The sequence below is a fragment of the Selaginella moellendorffii genome, unplaced genomic scaffold, assembly GCF_000143415.4.
Source record: "Selaginella moellendorffii unplaced genomic scaffold, v1.0 SELMOscaffold_75, whole genome shotgun sequence".
Lineage (NCBI taxonomy): Eukaryota > Viridiplantae > Streptophyta > Lycopodiopsida > Selaginellales > Selaginellaceae > Selaginella > Selaginella moellendorffii.
Genome location: NW_003314336.1, coordinates 931,466 through 942,103, shown reverse-complemented (window position 1 = coordinate 942,103; position 10,638 = coordinate 931,466). Strand labels below are relative to the sequence as shown.

Sequence of the window (10,638 nt, the reverse complement as noted above, 5' to 3'; positions counted from 1 at the left end):
GCAAAACACTATTAAAACACTTTGCTTTCCAATTTAGAGACAAATTGCAACACTCTTCACCTCCACCAATGTGAAAGATATAGGAATTTAGACTTCTATTTATATATAAGAATGGATGGATTAGATTCAATCCCAAATGGATGGTTTATATGTTTTATATATATATATATAAATATAAACCTTACAAAATTAAATCATTTTAAATTGTAAAAACTATTTAAAAATTATACCATAAACAATGCTCTTTTCAAACACTTTTCGTTTTGAATGCCATGCCTAAAAAGGGGCTAAAGCCCCACAACTAGATCAATTAAAAAATACTACAACTGGATAGGCTTGAATCTAGGTAGCTTAGTAGGTTTTGACTTCAAAGAATAACCTTTGCAAATATATAAAAGTAAACCTTCAATATATAAAAGTGCAATCACCTAGTTCGAAAAGTGAGACCAGAGAGGTCTTCCCTTGGGACCACCATCCCATTAGAATCTGGCTGAGGGCTCTTGCCTCCCTCATTGGGAGGGACGATGTACGTTGGCTTAGTCTCTGTCCGAAATGCCAAGTAGCAAAGGGTGACAAGGTATGCCAAGATGGCCTTGAATACCAGCAAGCCAATCACAACACGCCCTGCCTTGGCAAGGTGGCCATGGATGAGCCATTTGACGAAGGACGTTATCAAGAAGTACATGTTGATGGTAATCACTCCCATGCCAATCAACCATGTCAACACTGTGAGCTGCACGCACACAAAATTCTTTTAGAAGTATTCCACAAACACATTGTGTTACCCATAGTGAGTTCATGTGAGGACCCATTTTCATGGAGCTGCTGGTGAATTTCAGAAGAGGCACAAGAGCAAATGGAAGCTGGAACGCCAGAATCATCTGAGAATGTAAGATATCAGATCAAGAAAATCGATCGAGACACACTAACCGATGATACAATGATAAGTTTTCCAGCTCCCCTGGAACCACTGATCAATGCCACTGCAAGGCTTGGAATTATAGCAACCAGCCTCGTTAGCAAATTCCGGATCCATGGTTTCAAGCGCAAGTCAAGGAATCCCTGAGGTCCACAAAGTCTTATATGTGATGAGTTGTCAAGAAACTAGTAGCGGTACCTGCATCACGTACTGGCCAGCAAAAGTCCCAGTTATCGTCGAACTCTGGCCAGACGCTAAAAGCGCCACGCCGAACACCACTGAGCTCCATTTGCCAAGAACGTTCTGAGAAAATGAAAAGAAGGGATTAACGTTTAAGAATCGAAACAATGATCTCAAACAATACTCTTAGCAAGAAGGAGGCCCTGTTGAGGTCCAAATCCCCACAGTCGTCTTTGTAGACGGATGACAAGTGGGGGTTGTTACAAACCGAAGCACTTACACAAATTACTGCTATGTTGATGAGGAAGGCGAGAAACAAGGCGAAGCCACTCTCCATTATGTAGTACCGACATCCATCCTGCCAAAATACAAAGAAAACTCCCACATCTTCAGTTATGTAGGCATCAGACATACCTTGATTCCATTCGTTGAGTATGGGATTTTTCGAGTCAAGACGATCGCTGAGTGAAGGAAGAGATTATGCCTGGCAAGAATAAAAAGCCATTAGAGAAGTAGGAAGAAGGCAAAGACAGAAGAAACTCACGGCATAACCATAGCACCAAGCAAGGAAATTGCAATTCCTGTTGCTCCATGCCCATTCAATCGAGGAACAAACAAGCCTTTCAGGACTTCGCCTGCGTCGGGCTTGGCATATCCAAGCTCCACAAAGAAACATCCAGCCATGATGAACACGAACAGCGCCACCACCAGCTCGAGTTTCCGAACCTGTGTGGTTGAGAAACAAAGAGCTTGCAATGGCTTCAAGTATCATATCTTCGAAAGTTTTACCCCATACTGTTGTATCGCAAGCAAAATGAGAGTGCTGAATCCTGTTAGAAGAACTCCAATCCACACTGGAAGCCTGAACAGGATGTTCAACGCAAATGCCGTCCCTATGACTGAAAGGAAAAAGGAGCGCAGAGGAGTCAGTACATTTTGCTCGAAACAACGCCCTCCAACAACCTTCAGGAATGTCACTGGCTATGATGCACACTTCAGCAAGGATCCACAGCACGAAGTTCAACGGTCGTGCATATTCTATCCGGCAGTGCTCTGCCAAGTGCTTCCCTGGAAAAAGCAAGACAAACGCCGAGTCAGCTCTCTATCGAGCACCAAAACATGAGCAAACTTGCGTGTGACAACTCCCAAGTTGGCTGCCAGAGACTGAATGATCAACGCCGAAATCGATGCGATAAGAAGGACCCACAGCAGCTGCACAGTTCCAAAGCGTTAAGACTTCACACACTTCGTCCACGCAACGACCGGAGCTCTCAAAAGAAAGGAGACCTCAAGTAGACCTCATATTTAAAGTTTGCTCCCGATTGAAGGTCACTCTCGACTGCACACCACAAGTTAGAATTGTTGAAGGTAAGAGTGGATGTTGTTGGGACTTACAGTTCGCCGGATCGATGTAAGCAATGCAGACGAGATAGCCAGGCCCGACATAAGCCGCAAGCTTCCTCCAGCCCTTCCTCTGGAAACAAGCCAAGCACAACGAACTATTTACCACAAGGAATAAGAAGATAAAATCTACATACCTCAGGAATAGGAACTTGGCCCCTCGTTGGCTCGTCGATGCCAACTTCCCATTCGGACGCTGCCGCTGGTGTTCCTGCCGCTGCCATGGAATTCCCGAGCGACAAGAACCTCGTTGTCCAGCCGAGGAAGAAGAACAACAACAACAACACTTGTGCCTCAGGGAGCGCATTTTTATTCTGGCAAGCTCTAGACCGTAAAATAATGTAGCGGGTGTCCCATGACACGACCCTTTCGCAGTTAGTGGCAGATCCCTCTGTTGCCACGACAAACAAACAAACATGAAATCAATCAAATCCCCTCACAAAATCAATTAGACTTTGCTGCGAAGATTGCTGCCAATCAATGCATCCAAAAGATAATCCCACTGCTCGCCCTCAGATGCTTGCTACAATCAGCGCGCCTAAGAACCGATCACGCATTCACGATTGATGCGATCGATCGATAGCGCATGAGCGTGGTCCCCTGTCTCCAGAGAAATAAGAACCCTAAAAAAGTATGAGAGACTTGTCATACTGAAATATTCTCCTCGTACGGTAGCCCTCTTTTTCTTCTACCCTAGTGGGTTAGACGAGACAAGCAAAGTACACGCACTCAGCTGACCAACACTGTGGTCTCACAGCAGAGTGGAGGCGAGAATATTTCGCAAGCAAATTCGCGGAATATCCTTTCCTTGTGACCGTTGCCTGACTGACGGCGGCGTTCACGTCCATGGGACACCGGACGTTACACTGGGCAAATGCGATTCGAGAGGCGCGGGAGTTGGACGACGCGCGGGCGATCCACCGCGGAATCCCCCCGGCTGACCAGAGCCTCTATCTTGGAAATCTTATCGTCCAGATGTATGGGCGCTGCGGCAGCCCAGACGAGGCTCGCGCAATGTTTGATTCCATGTCCGCGCACAATCTTTTCTCGTGGTCTCTTATGCTTACTGTGTATGCCGATCAAGGCAATGCCCACGGCGCCAAGAACGTCTTTGACAGTGCGCTCGAGAGGAACATAGTAACGTGGACTGTGATGCTATGTGCATATACCAACATCGGGCATTTTGAAGAGGCGAAGAATGTGTTTGCCGTGATGCCCGAGTGGAACGTATTTTCGTGGAACACACTCCTAAAAGCTTTTATACTTAACGGAGAGTTTGATCAAGCCAAGAAAATGTTTGAATGTCACCCAAACCGCGATGTCGTCTCTTGGTCTTTGATGATCCAAGCGTTTACCGAGGCAAGGCATCTTGATGTTGTCAAATCTCTCTTTGATGCTATGCCGGGATGGGATGTGGTGGCCTACAACAGCCTGATCGCGTGCTATGGAGTCAATGGTCACATAGCAGCGGCGATGTCGGCGTTTGATTCAATGCCGGAGAGGAGTGTTCTCTCATGGAATGCCGCGATGGCAGCGTTCTCCCAGCTTGGCAAACAATCGCTTGCGAGCGTGAGGGATCTATTCCATGCGGCCCCGGAGAAAACAATCGTCACCTATAATTCACTCCTCCAAGCCTGTGCGGCAGCCCTAGAGATAGAGCACACAAAAAATCTCTTTGACAAGATGCCCGAGTGGGACATTGTCTCATGGAACATACTTCTTGCCGCATTTGCCGAAAACAAGCAACTTGATCTTGTGAAGGATTTCTTTCGCGGAATGCCCGAATCGGATATAGTGTCCTGGTATTTGATGCTCACGACGCTTGCGCAGAGCGATCGCGTGGAGGAATGCAAGGAATTCTTCGACAAGATGCCGGAGTGGCATCTTGGGTGTTGGAGCTCTCTGTTGAGCGCACTTGCCCGGGCAAGGCAAGATGAAGCCGCGATCGCGGTGTTTCATTCGATGCCTCGCCACGATCTCGCGAGCTTTACGACGATGATCGCGCTCCAGAACTGGGAATCCGCGAGAATTCTTTTCGACGCGATGCCGGAGAGGGATGCCGTGGCTTGGAACGCGATGATGAGCGCTTACGCCAGGAGCTCTCGGTTCCAGCACGCGATGGAGATGTTCTACAGCAATCCCGAGAGAAATCTCGAGTCGTGGAATGTGTTTCTCGCAATCCAGGCGCGCAGCTGCGACCTGATGCGCGCGAGGAGGACATTCGATCGGATGGAGCAGCGCGATTCCATTTCGTGGAGCACCGTGATCGAGGGTTTTGCGCAACGCGGCGAGGGCGCGGACGCGGCCATGGAGCTCTTATCGGCGATGAAGATGGAGGGCGAGAGGATCTGCGAGGTGATCGTGACGAGCGCTCTATCGTCGTGCATCCACCAGGGTCTGCTGGCCCGAGCGTGGCAGATCTTTACCGGAATGAGCACGGATTTTGGGCTCCTCCCCGTGAAAGACCACTACTGCTCCATGGTCGCGATCCTAGGTCGCGCTGGAAAACTGGCCGAGGCCGAGGAGCTCACGAAATCGATGCCATTCGAGCCAGATTTTGCGGCCTGGGGCGCGCTTGTGGCGTCGGTCGATCAGAATCGTGCGAGATCAGGAATGCTGCTGCTCGGTTCCACCGCTGATGCCGGATCGCACGCGTTGCTCGCAAACACGATCATAAGATAGGGGTCCATGGTCCTTGTTCTTGAGCTCGAAATATCCATCTTCCAGCCAAGGGCAAGCGAAAGATCTCTCGAATTCTTCGCTGCGGGGCTGAAATCTTGTGGAAATGCGAGCGATCTGCCTGCCGCAAGGGAGATCCATGCCCAGATCGCCCGTAGCGAGCATCGCCACAGCCGCTACCTCGCGAATCTGGCGATGGAAATGTATGGCAAGTGTGGGCGACCCGACGAAGCACGGATTGTTCTTGAGAGCATCCTCGAGCCAAACGTTTTTTCGTGGACAATCATGCTCAATGCCTACGCCCACAACGGATTGATCGATGAGACCAAGCGTTTCTTCGATCAAATGCCCGAAAGAAACATCGTGGCCTGGTCTGCCATGATCAAAGCCTTTGCCTCAATAGGGCATGTTTACGACTCTCAATTGGTGTTTGATCGAATGCCTGGATGGAATGTGATTACCTGGAATGTGATGATCGCTGCGTACGTAGACCATGGACACTTCCAAAAATCAAAAGAACTCTTCGATTCAATGCTGGAGCGTGATCTTGTCTCGTGGCTCAAGATGCTCCAAGCATTTGCCTTCTGTGGGGAGATTAATCGCGCGAAGGAGATTTTTGATAGAATGCCCGAGCACAGCGTAGAATCAGCAACCGCAATGCTGGTTGCAAGTTCCCAGGGCGGTGATCTAGTCGCTTCCAAGAAACTCTTTGATTCCATTCCAAATCCATCCCTCGTTTCTTGGAACTCAATGATCGCCGCATTTGCCAGCGGCGGCAAATCCACCATAGCCAAGCTCATGTTTGATACTCTTCCACAGAGAAACATAGCCTCGTGGAATATACTCCTCCACGAGCACTCCCACGGTGGGAATCTCCACGAAACCCATCGCTTCTTCGGCGAGATGCCAGAGTGGGACGTGATGAGCTGGAATTCGCTGATTCGCGCCTATGGCATCCATGGAATCTCCCGCGAGGCCAAGCTCCGGTTCGATTCCATGCCCGCGAGGGATCCAATGACGTGGGCTCTACTGATGCAGGTATATGCCCAGGACGGGAACATTCTGCTAGCCAAGGCTCTGTTTGAGAATATGCCAGAGCACACGGTGGCGGCGTGGAACGCGCTGCTAACGGTATATACCCGAAATGGGAATCTCGAGCGAGCCAAGGAGGTGTTTGAGAGAATGCCCGAGAGAGATACGGTGGCTGGGAACGAGATGATCGCGGCCTTGTCTCGCAATGGGGAGCTCCGAGCAGCACTCGATCTCTTCAATCGGATGGAGCACTGGCGAGACATTGTGTCGTGGAATTCGATCCTGGCGGGATTGATCCACGCGGGGCAGATCCAAGATGCGGAGCTCCTGTTCGCGCAGATGCCTCGCTGCGACGTTGTGACATGCAACACGATGATCGCCGCGAGCTCCCGGCTGGCGGATTCGGCCAAGATCTTCGAGGCGATGCTGGAGAGGGACGTGATCTCCTGGACCGCAATGCTGGGCGCCCTCGGGAGGGGCGATCGCCTGGAGGAAGCCAAGCTCCTGTTCGATCGGAGAATGCCCGAGTGGAGCCTCGTGTCGTGGAACGAGCTCCTGGCGGCCTTCTCGCGCTCCAGCGGCACGATCGAAATCGCCGCTTCCATCTTCGCGCGCATGCCCGAGAGGGACACCATCTCCTGGAATTCCCTCATCACGGCCTACGTCCGGAGCGGCGACTTCAGCAGCGCCAAGAACGCATTCGATCGAGTCCCAGCGCCCGACGTCGTCTCGTGCAACGCGATGATCGCCGGATTCGTGGAGAATGGACTCTTCGTCCAGGCGGAGAAGATGTACGGATCCATGAGCCAGCGCGACAGGGTGACACACAATACCATGATCGCGCTCTACGCACGGAACGGGGATATGCCAACCGCGAGGGGGATATTCGATGGTATGCCCGAGCGGGACATGGCGTGCTGGGCGGGCGTGATCTCGGGGTATGCCCAGGGCGGGCATCCCCGCGACGCGATCGATCTCTTCCGGGCGATGGAGATGGAGGGCCTGGCACCCAACGAGTTCGTCTTCACGGACATCTTGAGCGCTTGCAACCACACGGGACTGGTCCGCGAGAGCTGGCGCTACTTTGCGCTCATGGCCAGGGAGCACGCGATTCCTCCCTCGATCCAGCACTTTTGCCTGATGATCGATGCGCTGGGACGATCCGGGAGGCTGGACGAAGCCCAGGATGTGATCCAGGCGATGCCGTTTTTCCCCGATGGAGTTGCGCTAAACACTTACCTTGGGTCATGTAAGATCCACCACGATTCAAAGGGAGCCGCGAGCATAGCCCGGCAAGCGATTATAGGAGGAAGATTAGGGGGAAAGAATGTAGAAGAAACCATAGCCGCGCCTCATGTACTATTGTCAAACATTTATATGATCAAGTGAAAGATCTCAGGTGAAAAAATGTTACTGTCAAGTCAATGTCTGTGAGATCGTAGACAACCTTGGAAGAATAGAAAACCTTGCTAGAAAATCTAGGACAGAGTTGATTACATTAGAAACAAAGCGAAGATAATACAAATTAATCTATGTTGCTTGCATTGACCACCTCACAATAAAAGCCTGTCCGGCAGGTTTGAATGATGAAAGAGAGGATATTCCCTCGCACATAACACACAGCACGGATAGAGGTCTTTCTTCTTCCTTCCAGGTGTGAAGGAGGAAGAAGGGATCCTTTTTTCTTTTCAGCTATGGAGTAGGAAGCAGTAAAAGAAGTGTAAAAGACTTGGGTGGCTAGAACACACTCGGGCTAGAAAGGACTCACCTAGAGAAGAGCGACGGCCTCCTCGGGTGGAGCGGGAGAGCTGCTAGTTTTGGTCGCGGCGCCGGCGGCCAGAGGTGTGGCAATGCTCCATACGAATCCATACGGATCCACAACCTTGCCATACCTCTGGCCCCAAGGCTGATCGCTCACTTCCTCGCTCACTTTGGCTCCAGCCTCGATCGCCCTCTTGATCGCCGCCTCCGCATTGTTAGTCTGGAGGTGGAGGATCGCAGTGGTGGCCTCCACGCTGCTTGGGGGCTTCACGCTGATCAAAAGAGCGAGAGACCCAGTTAGAAGAAGAAAAAAGGGGGGAAAAGAACTAGAACCGAGGAGGAAGAGGAAACTTACTTTGGGCCAGCGTCCGCGGTATCGTCGCACACCATAATCTCCGCGGCCCCAAACTTGAGATGGGCGTGGAGGATGAGGGGAACGTCCTGGTCGGCCTTGCGCTTGGGATGGTGCGATTTCGCGACCTCCTCGGCGCCAAAGGCCTTCTTGTAGAACTCGATGGCGTCGCTGGCGTGCGGCGCCTTAACGAAGAGATGGGGCAGCAGCTGCTCATACACAATCTCACCGTGGCCGCTCCCGCCGTTGACCGCCTGCGCCTCCACGGCCATGCCAATCGTAGCGTCCGCCATCGCCGCCCTAGGAGCTAGCTCTCTCTCCTCGCAAAAAACCCTCGCCTTCTTAGCGCTCGCCTCGCGCAAAGAAAGAAAGAAGGAAGACGCGAAAAAATGGAAAATGTGGTGAAATAAAAGGGAGCTATTATCAAACGGCTGTTTCTTTTGCGCCTTGTGGCCACAGCAGACGCAGCGGGTCACAGTAATCAGCGTCCACCACGTGGACGACCTTCCCGTTTGGAACGTGTTTACCGCGCGTGAGACACCGACGGCCGCGATTGCGCCATCGTGTCAGTGGACGGCCTGCCACGTGTTTGCTCCGGAGCGCTTGCCATCCGACGGTTGGCAGCCCGGCTCTTTTCTTTCACTGGAGCATGCCACTGCAGCTCCACCCTGGGAACTCTGACGATTTTAACTGTTCGTATGCGTCTGCCAGCTCTTGTTCTTGGCAGTGGAGCTCTTCTCGGTGGAAATTTTGCTGCTCGATCTTAAGGTGGCGATCGCGATCACCCTGCCATTTGGATTCCATCCATCAGAGTCAGTGAAGGAAAAGAGAAGGACAAATGGATTTAAAGTACCTTGCGAGCTTTTGTGGCTTTGGATTTGACGGGTGCGGCGGCGGTTGTGAGATGCTGTAGCTCTTGACGAAATGCCTCATTGTCAATGCACAGCTGATTCATCGCCGACCAACAGAGCTGTGGATGAGGCACGAAAGTCAAAGGTTAACAAACAAAAACCATGAATGGGTTTGAATGAAGAAAGACTTGCACTGATGTTGATCCGGTTCTCCTCGCACTGCTTCCGCAAATCGTCCGTCGACACCTGAATTGATCATCAAGGAACAACACGCTGCTGCCAGTGTGACGATCAAGAACATCCAACTTCGGTAAAGCAAATCTCATTAATACCAACCATGATGCGTTGGAGCTCCACGCTCTGATCCGGAACTTTAGAAACTTTCCTTGGCTTTTTCTTGGACGAAGCCAGCCTTTGGAGCTCCTTCTCGACCTTCTTCACGGCAGCATCAGTCCTGATATGAAGCGTAAATCCTCGCAGTCGAGAAAAGAAAGTATAACATCTATACCTCTCCATATGATTTTCTATGCCCGACATGAAACTCCGCAAGTTCTTCTCGATCTTCTTACTAGTCTGCTTCACGCGAGTGGGAAGTGTCTGTCGCAAAGACTTCCATAAGAAATCTAAAGCAACATTGAAAGAAAAACTGTTCTTCTTACCTGGGAGTGATCGTGTTCTTTCCTAGCTTTGGACAAGCTCTCCATCCTTCCTAACCGAGCAAGAACGTCTCTCAGCACATCCATCTCCAATCCCTGCGCGGCGGAGCGATCGTCCTTCTCCTCTCTCGCCGAAGATTTCGACCGTGGCCGCTGCTTGGAGGCCTCGTCGGACTTTTGTAGCATCTCCTCCAATCCATTGAGCTGGCCTCGCAGATCAAACCCATGCTTGTTGCTGGAATCCCTTGGAGTACTTCTCACAGAAGCCGAGAACCGGAAATTCTCGACGCTGTCCCTGGGAGTGTTCCTCATCGATCCAGCGTCTTTAAACACGGAAGCATCAAGATCCATCCAGTTCCTCCTGTAGGGCGAGGAAATCCACTTCCTGGAAGCCAGAAATCCACCGCTCGCATTCTCTGCCGGGAGCTTGGCATCCAGAGAGCGCAAAATCTCTCCCAGATGCCGGATCTTGTCGGGCAGCCGGCTGCTGCTCATGGATGCCGCCATTGGCAGCAGCGACCTCGGGCTCGCGCTAGAATGCTGCTGGACAGCTGCCGCGGGAAGCCCCAGGGAGATCCATCGCGGATCTTGGACAGACCTGGCCTGGAACAACGGCGGCGGGATAGATTTCGGTCCATCGAGCTCCGCGATGACGGATTTCACCTCCTGCTGCTCTTGCTTGCAAGAATCGTTGCCTCCGGCGGCACCGCCAGGGCTTACACCACCGATCGCTTGGCGCCGCGGCGAATCGGTCCGGGGCACGAAGCAATCGAGATTGAGCTTCATCGCATTCTCGCTTTTGAAGAT

General features: G+C 51.6%; 4 protein-coding genes across 4 annotated transcripts; 2 read left to right on the top strand and 2 right to left on the bottom strand.

The window, feature by feature from the left end:
• Positions 1 to 351: 351 nt before the first annotated feature.
• On the bottom strand, positions 352 to 3,106 carry LOC9662591 (metal transporter Nramp6). The gene is made up of 13 exons (XM_024660590.1): positions 2,638 to 3,106; positions 2,495 to 2,573; positions 2,398 to 2,438; positions 2,233 to 2,311; positions 2,063 to 2,167; positions 1,889 to 1,998; positions 1,644 to 1,825; positions 1,514 to 1,583; positions 1,284 to 1,457; positions 1,118 to 1,222; positions 931 to 1,062; positions 786 to 881; positions 352 to 733 (listed from the first exon to the last, which is right to left on the bottom strand). The coding sequence occupies exons 1-13, from the start codon at positions 2,722 to 2,724 to the stop codon at positions 425 to 427; spliced, it is 1,569 nt and encodes a 522-aa protein (XP_024516358.1). The 5' UTR covers positions 2,725 to 3,106; the 3' UTR covers positions 352 to 424.
• Positions 3,107 to 3,346: 240 nt separating this feature from the next.
• On the top strand, positions 3,347 to 5,182 carry LOC112341081 (pentatricopeptide repeat-containing protein At4g02750-like). Its single transcript, XM_024660553.1, has one exon. The coding sequence runs from the start codon at positions 3,347 to 3,349 to the stop codon at positions 5,180 to 5,182; it is 1,836 nt and encodes a 611-aa protein (XP_024516321.1).
• A 6-nt stretch (positions 5,183 to 5,188) lies between these two features.
• Positions 5,189 to 7,600, top strand: LOC9660449 (pentatricopeptide repeat-containing protein At4g02750). Its single transcript, XM_024660552.1, has one exon. The coding sequence runs from the start codon at positions 5,189 to 5,191 to the stop codon at positions 7,598 to 7,600; it is 2,412 nt and encodes an 803-aa protein (XP_024516320.1).
• A 90-nt stretch (positions 7,601 to 7,690) lies between these two features.
• Positions 7,691 to 8,750, bottom strand: LOC9660448 (uncharacterized protein Mb0911c). Its single transcript, XM_024660573.1, has 2 exons — positions 8,328 to 8,750; positions 7,691 to 8,244 (listed from the first exon to the last, which is right to left on the bottom strand). The coding sequence occupies exons 1-2, from the start codon at positions 8,615 to 8,617 to the stop codon at positions 7,980 to 7,982; spliced, it is 555 nt and encodes a 184-aa protein (XP_024516341.1). The 5' UTR covers positions 8,618 to 8,750; the 3' UTR covers positions 7,691 to 7,979.
• Positions 8,751 to 10,638: the final 1,888 nt, after the last annotated feature.